Source organism: Panulirus ornatus, chromosome 21, assembly GCF_036320965.1.
Source record: "Panulirus ornatus isolate Po-2019 chromosome 21, ASM3632096v1, whole genome shotgun sequence".
NCBI lineage: Eukaryota > Metazoa > Arthropoda > Malacostraca > Decapoda > Palinuridae > Panulirus > Panulirus ornatus.
Window position 1 is genome coordinate 21,831,822 of NC_092244.1, and position 25,445 is coordinate 21,857,266.

At 49.3% G+C, this 25,445-nt stretch overlaps 1 protein-coding gene across 11 annotated transcripts in view; it reads left to right on the plus strand.

Annotated features, from left to right (window-relative positions):
- The window catches only part of LOC139756399 (protein kinase C, brain isozyme-like), a 498,787-nt gene that overhangs the window by 52,467 nt on the left and 420,875 nt on the right, over nt 1–25,445 (plus strand). For 6 of the 11 annotated variants that reach the window (XM_071675818.1, XM_071675821.1, XM_071675813.1 and 3 more), the window contains exon 2: nt 10,761–10,875. In XM_071675818.1, coding sequence (XP_071531919.1) covers nt 10,836–10,875 — 40 coding nt within the window. In that variant the 5' untranslated portion in view covers nt 10,761–10,835. Of the gene's footprint in view, nt 1–4,014; nt 4,127–10,760; nt 10,876–25,445 lie in introns of all 11 variants that reach the window. The other 5 variants (XM_071675823.1, XM_071675824.1, XM_071675819.1 and 2 more) reach the window with 1 other exon arrangement.

Sequence of the window (25,445 nt, forward strand, 5' to 3'; positions counted from 1 at the left end):
GAGGGTGAAAAGCGTGCAAGGAATAGAGTGAATTGGAACGATTTGGTATACCGGGGTCGACATGCAGTCAGTGGATTGAAGCAGGGCATGTGAAGCGTCTGGGGTAAACCATGGAAAGTTCTGTGGGGCCTGGATGTGGAAAGGAAGCTGTCGTTTCGGTACATTATACATGGCAACTAGAGACTGAGTGTGAACGAATGTGGCCTTTGTTGTCTTTTCCTTGCGCTACCTCGCTCGCATGCGGGAGAGGGGGTCGTCAACCCTACTGTACCTCATAACCTTGCTCTTATTCACATTTACTCTCAGCTTTCTTCTTTCACACACTTTACCAAACTCAGTCACCAGCTTCTGCAGTTTCTCACACGAATCAGCCACCAACGCTGTATCATCAGCGACCAACAACTGACTCACTTCCCAAGCTCTCTCATCCACAACAGACTGTATACCTGCCCCTCTTTACAAAACTCATGCATTCACCTCCTAACAACCCCATCCATTAACAAATTAAACAGTCATGGAGGCATCACGCACCCCTGACGCAGATCAACATTCACTGAGAACATTCACTTTCTTCTTACACGTACACATGCCTTACATCCTCGATAAAAACTTTTCACTGCTTCTATCAACTTACCTCCCACACCATATATTCTTAATACCTTCCACAGAGCATCTCTATCAACTCCTGTCATATGCCTTCTCCAGATCCATAAATGCTACATACAAATCCATTTGCTTTTCTAAGTAATTCTCACATACATTCTTCAAAGCAAACACCTGATCCTCACATCCTTTACCACTTCTGAAACCATAATGCTCTTCCCCAATCTGATGCTCTGTACATGCCTTCACCCTCTCAGTAAATACCCTCCCAATTAATTTCCCAGGAATACTCAACAAACTTATACCTCTGTGATTTGAGCACTCAGTCTTATCCCCGTTGCCTTTGTTCAATGGCACTATGCAAGCATTCCGCCAGTCCTCAGGCACCTCACCATGAGTCATACATATATTAAATAAACTTACCAACCAGTCAACAATACAGTCACCCCCTTTTTTAATAAATTCCACTGCAATATCATCCAAACCCGATGCCTTGCCGGCTTTCATCTTCCGCAAAGCTTTTACTACCTCTTCTCTGCATACCAAATCATTCTCCGTAACCCTCTCACTTTGCACACCACCTCGACCAAAACACCCTATATCTGCCACTCTGTCATCAGACACATTCAACAAACCTTCAAAATACTCACTCCATCTCCTCATATCACCACTACTTGTTATCACCTCATTTGCCCCCTTCACTGATGTTCTCATTTGTTCCCTTGTCTTACGCTCTTTATTTACCTCCTTGCAAAACATCTTTTTATTCTCCCTAAAATTTAATGATACTCTCTCACCTCAACTCTCATTTCCCCTCTTTTTCGCCTCTTGCACCTTTCTCTTGACCTCCTGCCTCTTTCTTTTATATATCTCCCAGTCATTTGCATTATTTCTCTGCAAAAGTCGTCCATATATCCTAACCGATGTTGACCAACCCCATGGGTAAGATAAACAGCTGGGTTGACTGCGGACCGATTGCTGCAACTGGGATTTGAACTTGAGCGCTCGACCCCGGGCGGCTAGTCAATGCGTCTAGGTCAGCAACTTGTTCGCCATTTTTCGCGAAGCTAGGTAGTCTGAGGTACAGACTATCATCGCCTTACTCGCTCATCCTTATTCGCTCACACTCGCTCACACCACTCTCAAGCTGTTATGTATAATACCTTCTATCCACAGCCAAATCCCTCGTATCCACAACGAAATCCCAGATTTCCCCAAACCATGCATGTCTCGCACCCTGCTGCATGTTTAGGCCGTAATCACTCACATTCTTCCACCTCCTCTTTGGTCTTCCCCTTCTTGTTCTCTCCATTTAACACATTATCCTTCTTAGTCAGCCTCCCCTCATTCATTCTCTATATACGTCCAAGCCATTTTAGCTCACCCTCTTCATTTCTATCGACCATATTTTCATTACTGCCACATCTCTTATCTAAACCTGTCATCCCTTGTTCAGTGAACCTTCCTTACACTACACTTTGTCCCCAAGCATTTTATTTCCAACACATCCAACCTCCTCCGTACTTTCATCCTTATCTAGAGCCCAACCCTCGTCAACATACAACACACTTGGGAGTAGATTGTACCATTAGATTCACCCATATATGCCCCAACTGACAGTGACTTTCCTTTCTGTGCAGTTCTCACTGCACCCAAGACCTTAGTCCCCTCACCCACCCCATGCCTTCAGATCCCATGGTTCCATTCGCTGCCGTATCCACTCCTAGGTATCTACAACACTCCACTTCCCACGGGTTCTCCATTCAGACTCACATTCCAACCGAACTCTCATTTCCCTGCTGAATTTGATAACCTTACTTTTATTTACATTGTTTCTCAAATGCATCTTTGTCGTTCCTTTCTCCAAGACCCTCGCATTCACCTCCCTCACCATCCCGTCCATAAAGCCTATAAAACGACCATGGTAACATTACCCTCCTGCCTAGTGCCTACCCATTAGTATACATGCCTTACTCATTATAAAAACTTTTCACTGCTTGTGGTAGCTCTCCTTCCACACCATATATTCGTAACACCTTTCACAGAACATCTCTGTTATTGTTATCTTACACTTTCTTCCGATCTGTAATTGCCAGATCCAAATCCTTCTATTTATCATAGTATTTCTTGCATAGATTCTGCAAAACAAACACCTGATCCTCATCCTCTACCACTCATGAGCCTCGTTGATCCTCCCCAGTCTGATGTTGTGTCCATGTCACATCCCCATTCCATACAACTTACCTCTATGGTTCGAGCTCTTGCTATTGTCCCTCTTCACACAGTGGCACTAGTGCAACCCAGTTACCTCTTTTCTTAAAAATGTTGACTAGAATGCCATTCACTCCAGCCGCTTTGCCACACTTCATCTCATGCAAGATTTTCACCACCTCTTTTCGTTTCGCATATCTCCACGTCCCGAACACCCGACATCTGCCATTCATATTCAACACTCCTTCAAAACGCTCGTAGCATATCCCGTTCGTTCGTGTTCGTTATCCGACGGTCATTTGTCTGCTTTGGCAACAAGGTCTTATTTATGATATACTGTACAGTGTACCATACGTATTTGTGTTCTTCCTTTATATCAAAGTGTAATACGACCAAGGCTTGAGCAGCGTGGTCTAGTTACCAGTACCAACTTAGTATCACAGATAAGTAGCTCACACTGGCTGGCAGTAGAGGGAGCCTACAGCTCTCTCTGCTGAACATCTTGAAATTGATTTTTGATTGAATTTCTCTGTTTGGCCTCCTGAGCACGACAGTATGACCTTTCAGTACGACGGTACGACGCTTGGGTATGACGGTCTAGCTTTTGACCAAACCCAGGTCAGTGTTGACCCCATAATATCCAAGAACCGGAGCGTCGTGACCAAAGGTCGCACTGTCGTGGCCAAGAGGTTAAGGTAGTGTGAGGGCCGGAGCGGAGCCTCCCCGGGCACTGCAGTAGCTGGCTTGTGGTATGTGCACATATACACCGTAATAAGTCTTTTCTTTTACTGCCTAGGTGCCAGGCCAAACGACTCAAGCACCTTTATTAAAGCAGGTTTTGCAATTAAAGGCTTTTTCATTTTGTCATAAGATTGAAGTGTTTTTTAAAGCAACTGCTTTTTTTTCTGACAGTAGGAATAAGCTTTATTTCACTAGAGGTTATATTGTAATCTTGATATTTATGAATGTCTTGTAATGCTTAGAATGTCACTGTATATTACATTGGTGAGTAATTTTGAAGAGTGCAGTACTGATAGCTTTCTTGACTAACAGTGGCCTAGAGTGTGTTGTTGGTGCCCATGTAGCCACTCTGTGAGTGGGTTAGAGAGCCTTGAGTGGTGTTGCGGCGGCCGCACTAGCAGCTTGAGTACCAGTAGTGAGCCAGAGTGACAGTAGTGTGGTCTCTCCCTCTCCCCGTAGGACACTCGCACAAAGCACAAGTTCCGGACGCAGACCTATGGCTCCCCGACCTTCTGCGACCACTGCGGCTCCCTCCTGTACGGCATCATCCACCAGGGCATGCGCTGCGAAGGTGGGTCCTCCGCATCCTCCTCACTCCCTGCTGCCACGAGCATGCCACATTCTCCCTATCATCCCCGGTGTTCCTCCACCACCAGGAGCATGCCACATTTTTCCTTACCTCAGTGTTCCTCCATCACCAGGAGCATTCCACACTGTCCCTCCCTTAATTCCAGTGTTCCTCCATCACCAGGCCATACCACATATTCCCTTCCTTATCCCCAGTGTTCCTCCAGGAGTATGCCACACACCCCTTCTCTCAACCCCAGTGTTCCTCCACTACCCATTAGCATATACCATTGTCTCCCTCCCTTAAAATCATTGTTCCTCCACCATCAGGAGCATCCCCTACACTCCCTCCCTCAACCCCAGTGTTCCTCCACCTCCAAGAGCATGCCGCACACTTCCTCCCTCAACCTCAATGTCCCTTCACCTCCAAGAGCATGCCACACTCTCTCTCTCCTCCATCCTTTCCTCACAGTAACAGTGCCACAGTCTTCCTCCTCTTACTTTTCTCCCAGAAGCATTCCACACAATCCCTACTAATGACTTTCCTCTCTGAAGCATACCACACTCTCCCACCCCCCCTCCTTCCTTTCCTCTCAGAAGCATGCCACACTCTCCTTCCTCCTTCCTTTCCTCCCAGAACCGTGCCACTCTCTCCCTCCTCCTTCCTCTTCTTCTAGAAGAATGCCACATTCTCCTTCTTCCTTACTTTCCTCTCAGAAGCATGCCACACACTCCCGCCTCCTTCCTTCCTCCCAGAAGCATGCCAATGCCAAACTCTCCCTCCTCCTCCTCTCCTCTCAGAAGCATTCCACAGTCTCCCTCCTCCTTCCTCTCCTCCCAGAAGCATCCCATAATCTCCCTCCTCCTTTCTATCCTCCCAGAAGCATGCCACACTCTTCCTCCTCCTCCTCCCTCTCCTCTCAAAAGTATGCTACACACTCCTTCATACTTCCTATCCTCCCAGAAGCATGCCCCACTCTCCTTCCTCACCTCACAGAAGCATACCATACTCCCCCTCCTCTTACCCCTCCTCCCAGAAGCATGTCACACTCCCTTTCCTCACCTCACTGAAGCATACCACACTCTCCCTCCTCCTACCCCTTCTCCCAGAAGCATGCCACACTCCCCTTCCTCACCTCACAGAAGCATACCACGCTCTCCCTCCTCCTACATCTTCTCCCAGAAGCATGCCACACTCTCCCTCCTCACCTCACAGAAGCATACCACACTTTCCCTCCTCCTACATCTTCTCCCAGAAGCATGCCACACTCTCCCTCCTCACCTCACAGAAGCATACCACACTTTCCCTCCTCCTACATCTTCTCTCAGAAGCATGCCACACTCTCCCTCCTCACCTCACAGAAGCATACCACACTTTCCCTCCTCCTACATCTTCTCCCAGAAGCTTGCTACACTCTCCTTCTTCCTCTCTTCTCAGAAGCGTGTCACAGTCTCCCTCCTCCTTCCTCTCCTTCCAGAAGCTTTCCATACTTTCCTCCTTTCCTTCCAGAAGCATGTCACTTTTTTTCCTCCTCCTTCCTCTCCTCTCACAAGCATGCCACACACTCCCTTCTCCTTCTTCTCCTCCTAGAAGCATGCCACATTCTCCCTCCCCTTTCTCTCCTCCCAGAAGCATTCCACATTCTCCCTCCTCATTCTTTTATTCCCAGAAGCATGCCACACTCTCCGTCCTTGTTCCTTTCCTTTCAGAAGCGTGCCACACTCTCCTTCCTTTCTTTCCTCCCAGAAGCATGCCACACTCTCCCTCCTCCTTTTCCTCTCCAAAGCTTGCCACACTCCTTCCTCCTTTCCCTCCTCCCTGAAGCGTGTTACTCTCTCCGTCCTTCCTCTCCTCCCTGAAGCATGCCGCACGCTCGTTCCCTCCTTCCTTTCCTCCCAGAGTCATACCACACTCCCTCTCCTCTTTCACCTCCTTTCAGAAGCATGGCAAACTCACCCTCGTCCTCTTCCTAGAAGCATGCCACACTCTCCCTCCTTCTCCTCTCAGAAGCGTCCCACACTGTCCCTCCTTTCCCCACATAAGCATGCAACACTCTCCCTACTCCTCCTTTTCCTCCCAATAGCTTGTCTCGCTCTCCATCCTACTTCCTCTACTCTCAGAAGCATGTGGCACTCTTCCTTCTCCTTCCTTTCCTCCCAGAAACAATGTCACAATCTCCTCCTCCTTCCTGTCTTCCCAGAAGCATGTTTACACTGCCTCATCCTTCCTCTCTTCCCAGAAGCATGCCACACTCTCCCTCCTGCTTTTATTATTCCCAGAAGCATTCTGCACTCTCCTCCTCCTCTGTTCCTCTCAGAAACATGCCACAGTCTCCCTACTTCTTCCTATCCTCCCAGAAGCATTCCATAATCTCCCACCTCCTTTCATTCCTCCCATAAGTATGCCACACTTCTCATCCTCCTTCTTATTCTCTCGGAAGCATGCCACACACTCACTCCCTCCTCCTTCCTCTTCTCCCAGAAGCATGCCACACACTCCCTCCTCCTTCCTCTTCTCCCAGAAGCATGCCACACTCTCCCTCCTCCTTTTTCTCTCCGAAGCATGCCACACCTCTTCCTCCTTCCCCTCCTCCCAGAAGCTTGTTAGTTAGACTCTTCCTCGTCCTTCCTCTTCTCCCTGAAGCGTGATACACGCTCCCTCCTCCTTCCTTTTCTCCCAGAATCGTACCACACTCTCCCTCCTCCACTTCCTTTCAGAAGCATGGCACACTCTCCCTCTTTCTCCTCCTCCTCCTTCCAGAAGCGTGCCTCTCTCTCCCTCCTCCTTCCTCTCCTCTCAGAAGCATGGCACACTCTCCCTCCTCCTCCTTCTCCTCCGAGAAATATGCCACACACTCCCTCCTCCTTACCGCCTGCCACCACAAGTATGCCGCACACACCCTCCCTTCACCAGAAGCATGTCACAGCCTCCCCCTCCCGCCTGAAGCATGCCACCCACACCTTCTCCATTGCCACCAGAAACATGCCACACACTCCTTCACCCTCCCACCACAAGCATGCCACACCCTTCCTCCCCCCCTCATGAAAAGCATGCCACTCCCTCCTACACCCTTTCCACCAGAAGTTTGCCACATTTTCCCTTTCCCACAAGTTGCATACCACAAACATTCTCTTCCTTCCCACCAGAAGCATCCCATACACACTTCCTCCCACCGGAAGCATGCCACACACACCCTCCTTCCTCCTACCCGCTAGAAACATGCCATACACTCACACTCCTTCGCCCTCCTACAGGAAGCATGCCACACACACACCCTCCTACCCCTTCCTACCAGAAGCATGCCATACACACCCTTCTTCCTCCTACCACCAGACGCATGCCGTACACTCCCTCCTTCCTCCTACCACCAGAAGCATGCCATACACACCCTTCCTTTGCACCAGGTTTTCTCCAGTGTAGGAGCATGTGATGTGATTGATGCTTCACAGGTAACCAGAGAGCTGACTTATGATGTAGGTGCGCTGCCAGAGATGTAAGTACAATACCGCCCATAACTGGTTGTGAGCATAGGTTGTGAGCAGTGTTTTGTTCGTGACAGACTACCATAAGACCTGCTCATCAACATATGCTGTGAGCTATTAATATCTTTTCTGTGTCATTCCTACTGCAGAAGCTGCTCACCAGCATGTGTGTGTCAGCAGTACCCTCTCTGTGTCATTCCTTCTGCCGGATCTGCTCATCAGCAGTATTTTAGTCTTGGATATTCCTTTTTTTTTGGGGGGGTGGGGGATTCATTTATAAGTAGTATATATTTTTATCACATGGGTTATGTGTGTGTTGTGATTTTACATGTGTGTATGTGTGTGTGTGTGTGTGTGTGACTGCCAACTTTTAAGTACTGTACAGGGGGGGGGGGGGGGGAGTTCTACACTAGAGGAACACCGTCTCTTCAACTTTCCCTACTATTGAAGAATTTTTTTGATCTTTTATATGCAGTTCATACTTTGTCTTTTCAGTTTTTCCACTCACATCTCCAAGCTTTTGCTGTAGAATTTCTTTACCTCTTAAATACATCTTTCGCTCTATGGCCTTGGTTGTTCTGTCCTTTCGTCTCCCCAAGAACTTTTCGCTGTCTGCGTCATCAGACCGGTTTGAAACCATAAAAGATTGCAATCAGATCACTATGGTGGACAAATTTTATGCGCCAAACTTATTCCCTGTAACTCTGCTCTTATAGTTCGGGTACTATCTTTGTTATCCTCCTTTAGACCTTATCTGTTAGTTCTTTGAGTGTGATGACCAAACTAGAGAAGCATTTTCTAGTTTATATTCTAATTTAGGATGTTAACACTATGCTGCATAATCGATGTCTCTATCGATGTTGCTGAATAGAATTCTGATATTTGCCAGCAGTCGGCTTGTCTTCTTTTTTGATGTTCTAATGTCAGACCCTTAGCGAGAAAGACTGATTCCTGTGGTGTTATTTTACTATTAGATAATATTCATATCTAGGCCTTCTGTGTCCCATCCTCATCACTTTACATTTACTTGGATTAAATTTCATCGACCATGTATCACACCAACGATGGAGTTTGTCTAGGTCCCCATGTAAGTTCATGCAATCCTCTGCGTTTTACCTTCGGCATCATCTACAGACATATTCAAGTAGGATTCCAAACATAAATCAAGAAGAGTAATGGTTACCTCTTCCCATTTCGAGAAACCTCCTCCAACATACGTCCATTGTTCCCATCCACTTAGATGATAATCCCTCCATCAATGGGGTGTGCCCCTTCCCCCTGCCTGAACATATAGCTTCTTTATCAGTTTCCTGTCGTTACGTTGTTAAATGCTTTCTTGCAGTCCAGATACGCACAATCCCTCCCTAGCCTTCCCTTTTGTCCAGAACGGAGTTCACTCTCTCATAGAAATGAAAGAGGTTCGTTACACATGTCCTCCTTCCCCTGAAACCATGTTTCTCCTCAGCAAGAAGTTACCTATTTGTTTTCTGATCATCTTTTTAAGTTACCCTCCAGACCACTCTCGTCAGGGAAACTGGTTTCCTTTCATATAGAGTGTATGATGTTTGTCCTCTTCACCTCTCTTGGCGTTGTACTTTTCTCCAGTGGGAAAAGTGAACATAGTGGCTGTATGATGCACGGCGTCAAGAGCCAGGGCATGAAGAGTATCGCTGCACCCCGACCCATACCCTTACACACATACACCTCCACGCTTCTCATAATGGGGAGGACAGTATACCCCATCAGATAGTGGGGGATGGGGTTGAGTATCTACATTCATCATCACATAGAGAAAGTTCATAAGAACCCTGAGACTTATACCGGTCAAGACCCTGTAGTATTTTGTTTTCTTTGTATTCCCAAGATATTTCATCTCTTTCTAAGACCTTCGTCTCTCGTCCACTTCACTGGTTGTGGGTCTGTAGTGTCGTCCTCAGTACAAACGCTTACGTCATTCACTTCCTCGCAAATTTTTGCATCATCCACCACACCTCCTCTACTTACTCTGAATCCTGTAGCCTGATTAGCTGGTAGATAGATTGATCGTGATATGTTTATGTAAACGATTTAGGTTATCTCAGGCCGTGTTTGGAATATTCTTTTTAAATTCTTTGTTTACTTTTTTCTTTATCATGCTTGACTCGTCCTTTATTCTCGAGAACCTAACAAATGCTTGCTGGCTGCGGTGCTGCCTGGGTCTTCGCCATGGCACATCGCGGAGTTCATTAGTTGTGAGACAGATGGTGACCAGTTATGTTCCCATTTCTTCATTGTTGGTTTCACAGAACCTTCCACCATAATGGCCTCGTCCATGGCTACTACTGTCCTCCACTTAACAGCTTAGGTTTCCAGAAATCGTTGAGTTCTTTGTGGTTTTCACCGTTATGTCTCTGAGTCTGGTGTCGTACGCTCTGCTCTTTTATCTCCCGTCCTGACATACCACATAAATCATACACGACCATCGAATCATCTGTTTCTCCGGTTGGTGCATCTTGTGTGATGTTGTCAGTTTTCATACTACAGTAACGAACATAGTGGACTCAGCAACATGCTGACAGAGGAAATTTTCTTGTATACATACTTATGAACTTAATGGTTGTGATCAAGTTATTCCTTTCTCTTCTTTCTTCCATGGTAGGAAAATTTATGGCCTTAAACCTTTCAGTGTGTGTGTGTGTGTGTGTGTGTGTGTGTGTGTGTGTGTGTGTGTGTGTGTGTAGGTGCTCTGGTGTTAGTGATCATCCGTAGGTGTGGTAGTCAGCCAGCAGAGGACGGTAGGTCCCGCCACCCAGCAGGTAAGTCCCGAGCATGAACCGTGGTAACATTATTTTTACGTGTTTTCTCGTTTTACTGCAACACTTTATTTACTGTTCTCATCCCCTCCCTACATATCCACCCAGCATGCCATTCAGTGTCTTATGTGTTCCATTCTTTTCCTCTTTGCATGTCTGTTACCTGTGGACTCTTCTCGGCCCATCGTCAATGGTTCCGTTGGTTACCTTATCTTGTTTTTCTGTGTTTTTATCTCCATTGCAACATTTTTCATTCATGATAAATGTTTGAATGTTTTATTTTACGTATACAATAAACATACTATATTATGGGTTATGAAAACGTCCCCTGGACGTGCATATGTGTGTTGGTTGTGGGTGTAGCAAACGGATCACCTGCAGCACCAGTGGGAGGACACCTCCTACACCACCCCAACCTTCTGTGACCACTGCGGCTCCATGATGCACGGCGTCAAGAGCCAAGGCATGAAGTGCAAGAGTGAGTATCCCAGCACCGTACCCCAGCACACCCACCCAACCAACCAACCAACCAACCACTCTCTCTCCACGCCACCAGTTGTTGCGAGAGGGGGGGGGGGGGGATACGATTACCATAATGTACCTACTTGTTGCGGGGAAATGGGGGGGGGGGGGGGAGGGTTATAACACAATCTGATATACCTCTCTCTCTCTCTCTCTCTCTCTCTCTCTCTCTCTCTCTCTCTCTCTCTCTCTCTCTCTCTCTCTCTCTCTCTCTCTCTCTCTCAGGACTGAAATTCCTTATGATACATCTCCCTGCTACAACACTGTGGTGCACTGCCTCATACATGTCTCTGCCACACACATACTGTAGGGGAACTGTGGGGTAACTATAACTCCCACGTAGTATACTTCTATGCCACACACACTGAGCGAGCCGTAACCACACACTGTGAGGGGACCGTAACCGTCCCCCTTCACACTGTATTGGGGGATGAAGATTGCAGCCCCACCTATTCAGAATCCATCATGTCACCGTATATTTCCTTCACTGGCGATGACACAACATCGACCTTTGACAATCGTGTGTTAGTTCAACCTTGACATTTATTTACCGGCAAATGTAACAGAATCCACCTGTTTGACCCCGAGATTGATTGGATGTGGAGATTGTATCTGTGAAAACCTCCTGGCCACAAAAAGCTTCCGGCATCGTTATTTTCCTGGGTGTGTTATACATTTCCAGGGTTTTGTACTCTGGGATGAATCACAAATATTGGCATGTTCGCCGGCCGGCATTACCCTGAACACACTGGTAAACAGAAAATGGCCGCCCGCTTCTAATCGCCCTGCACGGAGGCCCTACACTGACGTGAGGCACGACTCGCTCACACTGACGCCATGTGAGGCACGAACCACACACACACACACTGACGCCATGTGAGGCACGACCCACACATTAACGCCATGTGAGGCACGACCCACACATTGATGTCATGTGAAAAAGACCCATACATTAACGTCATGTTAGGCACGATCCACACACACTAACGCCATGTGTCATAACCCACACACTGACTCCATGTGAGAGACGACTTATACACTGACGCCATATGAGACGGCCCACACACTGACGCCATGTGAGGCACGTCCCAAATAGTAACGCCATGTGAGGCACGACCCACACTGACGCCATGTAAGGCACGACCCACACACTGACGCCATGTGAGGCACGACCCACACACTGATGCCGTGTGAGACACGACCAACACTTACGCCTTGTAAGGCACAACCCACGCTCTGACGCCATGTGAGGCACGACCCACACAGGCACGACTCACTGACGCCATGTGAGGTACGACCTGCATATTGACGCCATGTGAGGCACGACCCACAAAATGACGCCATGTCAGGTATGACCCACACACTGACGCCATGTGAGACACGACCCCATACACTGGCGCCACGTCTGGCACGACCCACACACAAAAGCCATGTGAGGCTCGACCCATGCACTGACGAAATGTGAGGCACGACATATACACTGATGCCAGGTGAAGCCTTACCCTTACGTTGACGCCATGTGAGGTACTACCTATACACTGACGCCATTTTAGGCACGACCCACACACGCCATGTGAGGCACGACCCAGACATTAACGTCATGTGAGGCACGACCTACACGCTGTCGCCATGTGAAGCACGACCTACACACTGTCACTATGTGAGGCATGACCCATACGCTGACGCAGTGTGAGCACGACCCACTCACTAACGCCATATGAGGCACGGCCAACACACTAACGCCGTATGAGTTATGACCTATACAATGAGACCTTGTGTGGCACGACTCGCACATTGATGCATATAAGGCACGACCCACACACTGATGCCATGTGAGGTACGACCTATACATTGATGCCACGTGAGGAATGACCCACACACTGACACCATATGAGACACGACCCACTCACTGACCCCGTATGAGGCATGACTCAAACACTGACGCCATATGGGGCAATTCCTTTACACTGACGCCATGAGACACTGCCCACACGACCCCACACACATGTCATGTGAGGTACGACCCACACACTGACGCCGTGTGAGGTACGACCTATACACACGCCATGTGAGGCACGACCCACACTGACGCCATATGAAGCACGACTAACACATTGATGCCATGTGAGACACGGCCCACACACTGACGCCATGTGAGGCACGATCCCCACACTGATGCCTTGTGAGGTACGACCTATACACTGACATTTGAGGCACGACTCACACACTGACGCCATGTGAGGCACGACCCACACATTGATGCCATGTGAGACACGGCCCACACATTGATGCCATGTGAGACGGCCCACACACTGACGCCATGTGAGGCACGACCTCCACACTGATGCCTTGTGAGGTACGACCTGTACACTGACATTTGAGGCACGACCCACACACTGACGCCATGTGAGGCACGACCTACACTGACAGCATATGAGGTACGGCCTATACACTGACGCCATGTGAGGGACGGCCCACACTGACACCGTGGGAGAAACGAGCAACAAACTGACGCTATATGAGGCACAACCCACACACTGTCATATGATGCACGACCCACACACACTAACACCATGTGAGGCACAACCCACACCCTGACTTCATGTAAGGGACGACTTATACACTGACGCCATGTGAGACGGCCCACACACTAACGTCATGTTAGGCACGACCCACACTGACGCCATGTGAGGTCGTCCTATACACTGACACCATGAGAGGCACGACAAACATAGTAACGCCATGTGAGGCACAACCCACACAATGACGCCATGTCAGGCACGACCCACACAATAACGCCATATGAGGCACGACCTACACTGACGCCATGTGAGGCACGACCTACACACTGACTCCATGTTAGGCACGACCCACACAATAACGCCATGTGATGCATGACCTACACACTGACTCCATGTTAGGCACGACTCACACACTGACACCATGAGAGGTACGATCTACACACTGACTCCAGGTTAGGCAAGACCCACACAGTGTCGCCATGTGAGGCACGACCTACACACTGACTCCATGTTAGACAAAACCCACACTGACGCCGTGTAAGGAGCGAAACTCGTCCCATGTGAGGCACGACCCACACACTGACGCCATGGAAGGCACGGCTTACACAATGACGCCATATGGGGCACGACCCACACATTGATGCCATGTGAGACACGGCCCACACACTGACGCCATTTGAGGCATGACCCCACACACTGATGCCTTGTGAGGTACGACCTATACACTGGCAACATGAGGCACGACTTACACTGACGACTTGTAAGGTACGGCCCACACACTGACGCCGTGTGAGGCACAACCCACACACTGTTGTCATATGAGGCACAACCCACACACTGATGTCATATGAGGCACGACCCACACACACTAACGCCATGTGAGGCACAACCCACACACTGACTTCATGTGAGAGACGACTTGTACACTGACGCCATGTGAGACGGCCCACACACTTACGCCATGTGAGGCACGGCCCACATAGTAACGCTATGTGAAGCACGACCCACACACTGACGTCATTTGAGACACGACCCACACACTGACGCATTTAAGGAACGACCCGCACACGGACGCCATATAAGGTACGATCCACACACTAACGCCGTGTGAGACACAACCAACACTGACGCCATGTGAGGCACGACTCACACTGACGCCATTTGAGGTACGACCAGTACATTGACGCCATATGAGCCACGACCCACACACTATCGCCATGTCAGGCACGACCCACACTGACGCCATGTTAGGCACAACCCACTCACTGACGCCATGTGAGGAACGACTCGCACACCGATGCCATGGGAGGTACGACCTACACACTGAAACAATATGGGGCACGTTCCACACACTAACGCCATGTGAGACGACCTACACTGACGCCATGTGAGGCACGATACACACTGACACCATATGGGGCACGACCCTCACATTGATGCCATGTGAGACACGGCCCACACACTGACGCTATGTGAGGCACGACCCCACACACTGATGCCGTGTGAGGTACGACCTATACACTGACACCATCAGGCATGACCCACACACTGACGCCATGTGAGGCACGACCTACACTGACGACATATGAGGTACGGCCTATATACTGACGCCATGAGAGGGACGGCCCACACACTGACGCCGTGTGAGAAACGACCAACACACTGTCGCCATATGAGGCACAACCCACACACTGATGTCATGAGGCACGACCCACTTACACTAACGCCATGTGAGGCACAACCCACACACTGACTTCATCTGAGGGACGACTTATACACTGACGCCATATGGGACGCCCCAACCACTGATGCCATGTTAGGCACGACCCACACTGACGCCATGTGAGGCACGACTTACACTGACGACATGTGAGGCACGACCCACACTAACGCCATGTGAGGCACAACCCACACACTGACTTCATCTGAGGGACGACTTATACACTGACGCCATGTGAGACGCCCCAACCACTGATGCCATGTTAGGCACGACCCACACTGACGCCATGTGAGGCACGACTTGCACTGACGACATGTTAGGCACGACCCACACTAACGCCATGTGAGGTACGACCTATGCACTGATGCCATGTGAGGCACGACCCACATAGTAACGCCATGTGAGGCACGACCTACACAGTAACGCCATATGAGGCACGACCTACACTGACGCCATGTGAGGCACGACCCACATAGTAACGCCATGTAAGGCACGACCCACACACTGACACCATAAGATGCACTACCTACACACTGACGCCATGCGAGGTACAACCTGTGTGAGGTACGACCTGTTCACTAACACCATGAGAGGCACGATCTACACACTGACTCCATGTTAGGCACGACCCTCACAGTAACGCCATATGAGGCACGACCTACACTGACGCCATGTGAGGTACGACCTACACACTGACTCCATGTTAGGCACGACCGACACACTGACTCCATGTTCGGCACGACTCACACACTGACGCCATGAGGCAAAACCTCCATTGGCAACGTGTGAGGTACGGCCTATACACTGACGCCATGTGAGGGACGGCCCACACACTGACGCCGTGTGAGAAACGACCAACACACTGACGCCGTATGAGGCACAACCCACACACTGATGTCATATGAGGCACGACCCACACACACTAATGCCATGTGAGGCACAACCCACACACTAATCATGTGAGAGACGACTTGTACACTGACGCCATGTGAGACGGCCCACGCACTGACGCCACGTGAGGCACGGCCCACATAGTAACGCTATGTGAGGCACGACCCACACACTGACGCCATTTGAGACACGACCCACACACTGACGCATGTAAGGTACGACCCACACACTGACGCCGTGTATGGTACGATCCACACACTAATGCCGTGTGAGACACAACCAACACTGACGCCTGTGAGGCACGACTCACTGACGCCATTTGAGGTACGACCAGTACATTGACGCCATGTGAGGCATGACCCACACAATATCGCCATGTCAGGCACGACCCACACTGACGCCATGTCAGGCACGACCCACTCACTGACGCCATGTCAGGCACGACCCACACACCGATGCCATGTGAGGTACGACCTACACACTGATGCCATATGGGGCACGTTCCACACACTGACGCCATGTGAAACGACCTACACTGACGCCATGTGAGGCACGACACACACTGACACCATATGGGGCACGACCCTCACATTGATGCCATGTGAGACACGGCCCACACACTGACGCTATGTGAGGCACGACCCCACACACTGATGCCTTGTGAGGTACGACCTATACCCTGACATGAGGTACGACCTACACACTGACGCCATGTGAGGCACGACCTACAGTGACGACATATGAGGTACGGCCTATACACTGACGCCATGTGAGGGACGGCCCACACACTGACGCCGTGTGAGGCACAACCCACACACTGACTTCATCTGAGGGACGACTTATACACTGACGCCATGTGGGACGCCCCAACCACTGATGCCATGTTAGGCACGACCCACACTGACGCCATGTGAGGCACGACTTGCACTGACGACATGTGAGGCACGACCCACACTAACGCCATGTGAGGTACGACCTATACATTGACGCCATGTGAGGCACGACCCACATAGTAAGGCCATGTGAGGCACGACTCACACAGTAACGCCCTGTAAGGCACGACCCTCTCACTAACACCATAAGATGCACTAACCACACACTGACGCTATGTAAGGTACGACCTGTGTGAGGTACGACCTGTTCACTGACTCCATGTTATGCACGACCCACACAGTAACGCCATGTGAGGCACGACCTACACTGACGCCATGTGAGGCACGACTTACACACTGACTCCATGTTAGGCACGACCCACACACTGACGCCATGAGGCACAACCTACACTGACAACGTTTGAGGTACGGCCTATACACTGACGCCATGTGAGGGACGGCCCACACACTGACGCCGTGTGAGAAACGACCAACACACTGACGCCATATGAGGCGCAACCCACACACTGATGTCATATGAGGCACGACCCACACACACTAATGGCCATATGAGGCACAACCCACATACTGACTTCATGTGAGAGACGACTTGTACATTGACGACATGTGAGACGGCCCACACACTTACGCCATGTGAGGCACGACCCAAACACTGACGCATGTAAGATACGACCCACACACTGACGCCATGTAAGGTACGACCCACATACTAATGCCGTGTGAGACACGATCAACACTGACGCCATGTGAGGCACGACTCACACTGACGCTATTTGAGGTGCGACTAGTTCATTGGCGCCATGTGAGGCACGACCCACACTGACGCCATGTGAGGCACGACCCACTCACTGACGCCATGTCAGGCTCAACCCACATACCGATGCCACGTGAGGTACGACCTACACACTGATGCTAAGTGGGGCACGTCCCACACACTGACGCCATGTGAGACGACCCACACTGACGCCATTTGAGGCACAATCCACACAGTGTCGCCATGTGAGGCACGACCCACAAAATAACGCCATGTCAGGCGTGACCCACACACTGACGCCATGGAGACACGACCCCATACGCTGACTTCATGTGAGGCACGACCCACACACAAAAGCCATGTGAGGCACGACCCATACACTGACGAAATGTTAGGGGCAACATATTCACTGATGCCATGTGAGGCCCTACCCTCACACTGACGCTATGTGAGGTACAACACTGACGCCATTTGAGGCACGACCCACACACTGACGAAGTGAGAGACACGACCAATACTGATGACATATTAGGCACGACCCACACACACGCCATGTGAAAAACGACCCATACATTGACGCCATGTGAAAAACGACCTACACACTGTTGCCATGTGAAGCACGACCTGCACACTGTCGTCATGTGAGGCACGACCCATACGCTGACGCAATGTGTGAGGCATGACCCACTCACTAACGCCACGTGCGGCCCGAACCACACACTAACGCTGTGTGAGTTATTACCTATACACTAACACCATTTGTGGCACGACCCACAGATTAACGCCATATAAGGCACCACCCACACACGGACGCTATGTGAGGCACGACTCAATGACGCCACGTGAGGTACTACCTATACATTGACGCCACGTGAGGTACGACGTACACACTGACGCCGTTTGAGGCACGACCCACACACTGACGCCATATGAGGTACGACTTATTCACTGACGCCATGTGAGGCACGACCCACACTAACACCATGTGAGGCACGACCGCACATACTGATGCCTTGAGATACGACCATATACTGACTACATGTGAGGCACGACCTACACTGACTACATGTGAGATACAACCTATACACTGACCCATGTGAGGGACGACCCACACACTGACGCCGTGCGAGAAACGACCAACACACTGACACCATATGAGGGATAACTTACACACTGATGCCCCATGAGGCATGACCCACATACACTAATGCCATGTGAGGCACAACCCACACACTGACTCTATGCGAGAGACGACTTATACACTGACGCCATGTGAGACGGCCCACACACTGACGCCATTTCAGGCACGACCCAAACACTGACACCATGAGAGGCACGACATACACACTGACTCCATGTCAGGCACCACTCACACGGTGACACCATGAGCGGCACGACCTACACACTTACTCCATGTTAGGCACGACCCACACAGTGTCGTCGTGTGAAGCACGACCTACATACTGACTCCATGTTAGGCAAGACCCACTCTGACGCCATGTAAGGAGCGGAACTCGTCCCATGTGAGGCACGACCCAAAAACGGACGCCATGTAAGGCACGGCTTACACACAGACGGCATGTGAGGTACGACCTACACACAGACGACATATAAGAAACACTCATACGCTGATATCATGTAAGAAAGACACGTCCTACAGACTGACGCCATGTGAGGCTCGTCCCATACATTGACGCAATAAGATGCACAACCCCTACAAATGACGTTATGTGAGGCACGACCCACACACTACCGTCATGTGAGGCACGACCCATACATTGACGCCATTAAAGTTGCGACCCACACACTAGCGTCATATGAGGCACGACCTATTCACTGACGCCCTGTGAGGCACGACCCACACACTGACGCCTGTAATGCACGACCTATACACTGACGCAGTGTGAGGCACGACTTGGACACTAACACCATTTGAGGGACCACCCACACACTATGGCCATGTTAGGCACGACCTATACACTGATGCCATGTGAGACACTAGCCACACACTGACGCCATGTGAGGCACGACCTATACAGTGACGTAGTGTGAGGCACGACATAGACACTAACACCACCATTTTAGGCACGACCCACACACTGACGCCATTTGAGGCACGTCCTGTGCACTGACGCCTTGTGAGGCACGATCCACACACAGACGCCATTTGAGGCACGTCCTGTGCACTGACGCCTTGTGAGGCACGATCCACACACACACGCCATTTGAGGCACGACCTAGACACTAACGCCATGTGAGGCACGACTCATACACTCGCGCCATGTGAGGCACGACCCACACACTGACATCATTTGAGGCATTACCTATACATAGACGTCATATGAGACACGACCCACACACTGACGCTGTTTAAGACACGACTCGCACTCTGACGCCATATGAGGTACGACCCATAGGTTGGCTGGAAATGATAACGTGACACTGGTTATCAAGTTGGCTGAGCAGGTATGTATGTATCTGTTCTGAGGAAGTGGGTTGTGTATCCTGGCGGTTTTTTTTTTTTTTTTCTTTTTGTAGCCTTCTTGTGCAGACGTTTGTTGGCCACTGTGCTTGGGACACTATAAGGTGGGAGTAATGCAGTGTGATTGAGCCGTTATGCTGACCCAGCCAACCTTCTACTAGCCTGATGGACCTGTGTGTACAGGGAGGGCAGCCTGGCTGAGGACTGTGTGCAGACCCTCATGTGTAAGAGAAGGTTGGGTCGTGAGTAGCGTGGAGGTAGATAGTGTCATGAGAAAAAATAGCCACTTGCGGAACTGATACAGCAAGTTCCCTCGCCTCCACCAGGAAGGGGCGGCCTCTTCTACAAGTGAGTTATCTGTTGCAAACTTGTGGCCGGAGTGGCAGCCGGGCATTAGTGTGTGTGTGTGTGAAGTGTCCCGGATTGTAATGGTGTGAGGCGAGGCCATGTTGGGGACCATCCCCACTCTGCTGGACGCACGATTCACTCACTCACTCACTCGTTCATTCACTCACTCATTACCACCACGTTTGTCTGCCATTCGGTGCTTCTTACCCTGTGTACCTTCTAACAGCCAGTACTTTCTTCCTATGTACCGATTACCAGCCAGTACCTTCACCCAGTATACCGTCCACCAGTCAGTACCTTCACCCTGTGTATCGTCAACCAGTCAGTACCTTCACCCAGTATACCGTCAACCAGTCAGTACCTTCACCCTGTGTATCGTCAACCAATCAGTACCTTCACCCTGTATACCGTCTACCAGTCAAAACCTTCACCCTGTGTACCGTCAACCAGTCAGTACCTTCACCCTGTGTACCGTCTACCAGTCAAAACCTTCACCCTGTGTATCGTCAACCAATCAGTACCTTCACCCTGTATACCGTCTACCAGTCAAAACCTTCACCCTGTGTACCGTCAACCAGTCAGTACCTTCACCCTGTGTACCGTCTACCAGTCAAAACCTTTACACTGTGTACCGCCTATCAGTCAGAACCTTCACCCTTTGTACCGTCTACCAGTCAGTACCTTCACCCTATGTACTGTCTACCAGCCAGTACCTTCACCCTGTGAACCGTCTACCGGTCAGTACCTTCACCCTGTGTTCCGTCTACCAATCAGTACCTTCACCCTGTGTACCGTCTACCAGCCAGTACCTTCACCCGTGTACCGTCTACCAGCCAGTACCTTCACCCTGTGTACCGTCTACCAGCCAGTACCTTCACCCGTGTACCGTCTACCAGCCAGTACCTTCGCCCTGTGTATCCTGTGACGCCATGTGAAGGCAGGAATGGTTTATCATATGGGTGGACGTAGTGTGACCTTTTGTGACGCCAGAGATGACTGGCCATACTTGGGGACATAGTGTGACTTGGTACTGGAGATGTCTTAGGATGAAGGGCAAGTAGTGTGCCCTTACACCAAGTCAAAGGTACCTGATAAATGTAATGCGGACGTATGTGACAAGGGACACACTGTGACCTGGTCAGAAGCCATAGGTGGCACACCTTGAGGGAGATACTCTATGCTTTATTGTGGACATAGTCTGACATGACATGAAACCAGTGGATACCATGAGGGGACATAGTGTGGCATGGTGGGAAGCCGAAGGCTACACGCCTTAACTCGGACATAGCGTGACCTTGTGTGAAGCAAGAAGTGACCCGCTGTGTGAGGAGGAGGTGGGGAACATAGTGTGATTGTTGTAGAAATCACTTCTCACTGTGGGGACATGATGTGTGGGCTGATGTGCAATAAAAGTTATGATCTCTTTCTTCTTAATCTATCACCAAAAATTCATACAGTTTCGTCCAGGAAATGATCCTCTTATTTTCAAATAGATCTGCTCAATTAAAGGTAAACTGCTCTGTGTTGAATATGTCTCGGTGAAAAATATACATTAGTATATTTAGGTTAGTATGGATGACATGCGCCTGGGAAGAGGTGCTGGTATATGACGGAGGGAGGTTATGATATTGTAGTGAGAAAGGTGATACCTCCTCTCACCACACGTTGAGGGAGCGTGGGCAGTATTTGTAGTGATGGGGAGGTTGTGGGTGTTGAGAGTAGGAGGAGGACGGAAGCTGTGGAGTGGGATAAAAGAGAGGGAGAGTGACTGGAGGAAAGAGACAGGTGAGGGCACTTGGTGAGGGTAAATTAGTTACTTATTTCAATCACTTTATACAAATCAAGGCGAGTGTAAGGCAGGTTCAAGAGGTAGGCCAAGAGGCCTCTTTTATTCAGTATTAGAGTTGGGTCAGTAGCTATGTGTATGTACAGGACGGTCTAGGACGAACCTCTGGCTGTGTTCATAAGGCGCCTATCACTCCTCCTCCCCAGCAGCAGCAGCTTCATCCTGCCACCCAAGTGTGTTCGAAGAGGAGGAGGAAGCTGCTCTCTCTCTCTCTCTCTCTCTCTCTCTCTCTCTCTCTCTCTCTCTCTCTCTCTCTCTCTCTCTCACTAGGCGGCGGTGGCCCTGTGAGTGGTTGCCTCTGCCGTCAGGACGACCGCCCCACCTTTGATCTTAATAGCGGTGGTGCGTGCTGAGGCCGGAGGAGACACCACGTGCACCAGACAAATATTGGAGTCTCTTAATGTACCTTGGGAGTCGGCCTCCCTCCCTCCCACACACCAGCAGTAATCAGCCCGCGAGAGACGTAATGACTCATGAAAATCACATGTTAAGACCGGAATGGCAGACTTAAGGAATGATCAGAGGGCTAAGTGAAAGATGGTTGGCTGGAATAATGTTGGACACACGACTCGTTCATCACCACCTCATGTGTCTGCCATCCTGTGCTTCTTACCCATTGTATAGTCCACCTGCTTTTACTTTCACCTTGTATACCGTCAACCTACCGGTACGTGACTGGAGATTGGGAGTGGGATGGATATGATCAACGTATACACATATACATACATATACACATACACAGACATATACATATATACACATGTATATATTCATACTTGTTTGCCTTCATCCACACACACACACACACACACACACACACACACACACACACATATATATATATATATATATATATATATATATATATATATATATATATATATATATGAGGATATGCCCTCAGAGGTCCGGTCCTCTGTTCTTAACGCTACCTTGCTAACGCGGGAAATGGCGAATAGTTTGAAAGAAAGAAAAAAATATATATATGTACATATGTGTTTTAATTTATACTGAAACACCTACACAGAAAAGGAAACACGAGAATCCTGAGCGCTTGCATGTATTACAACATGTTCAGAAGACTAGTTACAGAGCGATGATAGATACGATAGAGGTTATATTGACAGAACCGAAGGAAACATGGAATGGGGTCATGTGACCTTATGATTAGCGAGAGGCGAAGTTGACGCAAGGGTTTGCGTGACCCATTCTCTGCCTGACCTTGTCCTTGTTAAGGTGTCAGGGATAGGGGAGAAGGAATACTTCCCACGTATTCCCTGCGTGTCGTAGAAGACGACTAAAAGGGGTAGGAGCAGAGGGCTAAAAACCCTTCCCTCCTTGTATTTAACTTTCTAAAAGGGGAAACAGAAGGAGTCATGCTGGGAGTGCTCATCCTCTTTGAAGGCTCAGATTGGGGTGTCTGTATTTGTGTGGATGTAACTAAGATGAGAGAAAAGGAGAGATAGGTAGGATGTTTGAGGAAGGAGTAACACTACTACTGAAGCAGGAGTTGTGGGAGTATGTGATAGAGTGTAGGAAAGTAAACTTTAGGTTGATATGGGTAAAACTGAAAGTGGATGGAGAGACGGGTGATTTTTGGTGCCTATGCACTTGGTCATGAGAAGAAAGATCATGATAGGCCTGTTTTAGGAGCAGCTGAGTGAGTATGTTAGCAACTTTGATGCATGAGACTGGGTTATAGTGATGGATGATTTGAATGCAAAGGTGAGTAATGTGGCACTTGAGGATGTAATTGGTGTAAATGGGGTGTTCAGTGTTGTAAATGGAAATGGCGAAAAGCTTGTGGATTTGTGTGCTGAAAAAGGACTGGTGATTGGGAATATCTGGTTTAAAAAGAGAGATTTACATAAGTATACGTATGTAAGTAGGAGAGATGGCCAGAGAGCGTTATTGGATTACGTGTTAATTGATAGGCGTGTAAAAGAGAGACTTTTGGATGTTAATGTGCTGAGAGGGACAGCTGGAGGGATGTCTGATTCTTATCTTGTGGAGGCGAAGGTGAAGGTTTGTAGAGGTTTTCAGAAAAGAAGAGAGAATGTTGGGGTGAAGATAGTGGCGAGAGTAAGTGAGCTTGGAAAGGAGACTTGTGTGAGGAACCACAAGAGATTGAGTGCAGAATGGCAAAAGGTGAGAGCAAAAGACGTAGGGGGAGTGGGGGAGGAATTGAGTATTTAGGGAAGCTGTGATGGCTTGCGCAAAAAATGCATGTAGCATGAGGAAGGTGAGAGGTGGGCAGATTAGAAAAGGTAACGAGTGGGGGGATGAAGAAGTGAGATTGTTAGCAAAAGAGAAGAGAGAGGCGTTTGGACGATTTTTGCAGGGAAGTAGTGCAAATGATTGAGAGATGTATAAAAGAAAGAGGCAGGAGGTCAAGAGAAAGGTGCAAGAGGTGAAAAAGAGGCTAAATGAGAGTTGGGGTGAGAAAGTATCATTAATTTTTGGGAAAATAAAAAGTTGTTTTGGAAGGAGGTAAATAAATTGCTTAAGACAAGAGAACAAACGGGAACATCGGTAAAGGGGGTAAATGGGGAGGTAATAACGAGTAGTGATGAAGTGAGGAGGAGATGGAGTGAGTATTTTGAAGGCTTGTTGAATGTGTTTGATGATAGAGTGGCAGATATAGGGTGTTTTGGTCGGGGTGGTGTGCGAAGTGAGTGGGTCAAGGAAAATGTTTTGGTAAACAGAGAAGAGGTAGTGAAAGCTTTGGGGAGATGAAAGCCAGCAAGGCGGCGGGTTTAGATGGTATTGCAGTGGAATTTATTAAAAGAGGGGGTGACTGTGTTGTTGATTGGTTGGTAAGGATATTCACTGTATGTATGGAACATGGTGAAGTGCCTGAGGATTGGCGGAATGCATGCAAGTGCCACTGTACAAAGGCAGAAGGAATAAAAGTGAGTGGTCAAATTACAGAGGCATAAGTTTGTTGAGTATTTCTGGGAAATTATAATGGAGGGTACTGATCGAGAGGGTAAAGGCATTTACAGAGCATCAGATTGGGGAAGAGCATTGTGGTTTCAGAAGTTGTAGAGGATGTGTGGATCAGATGCTT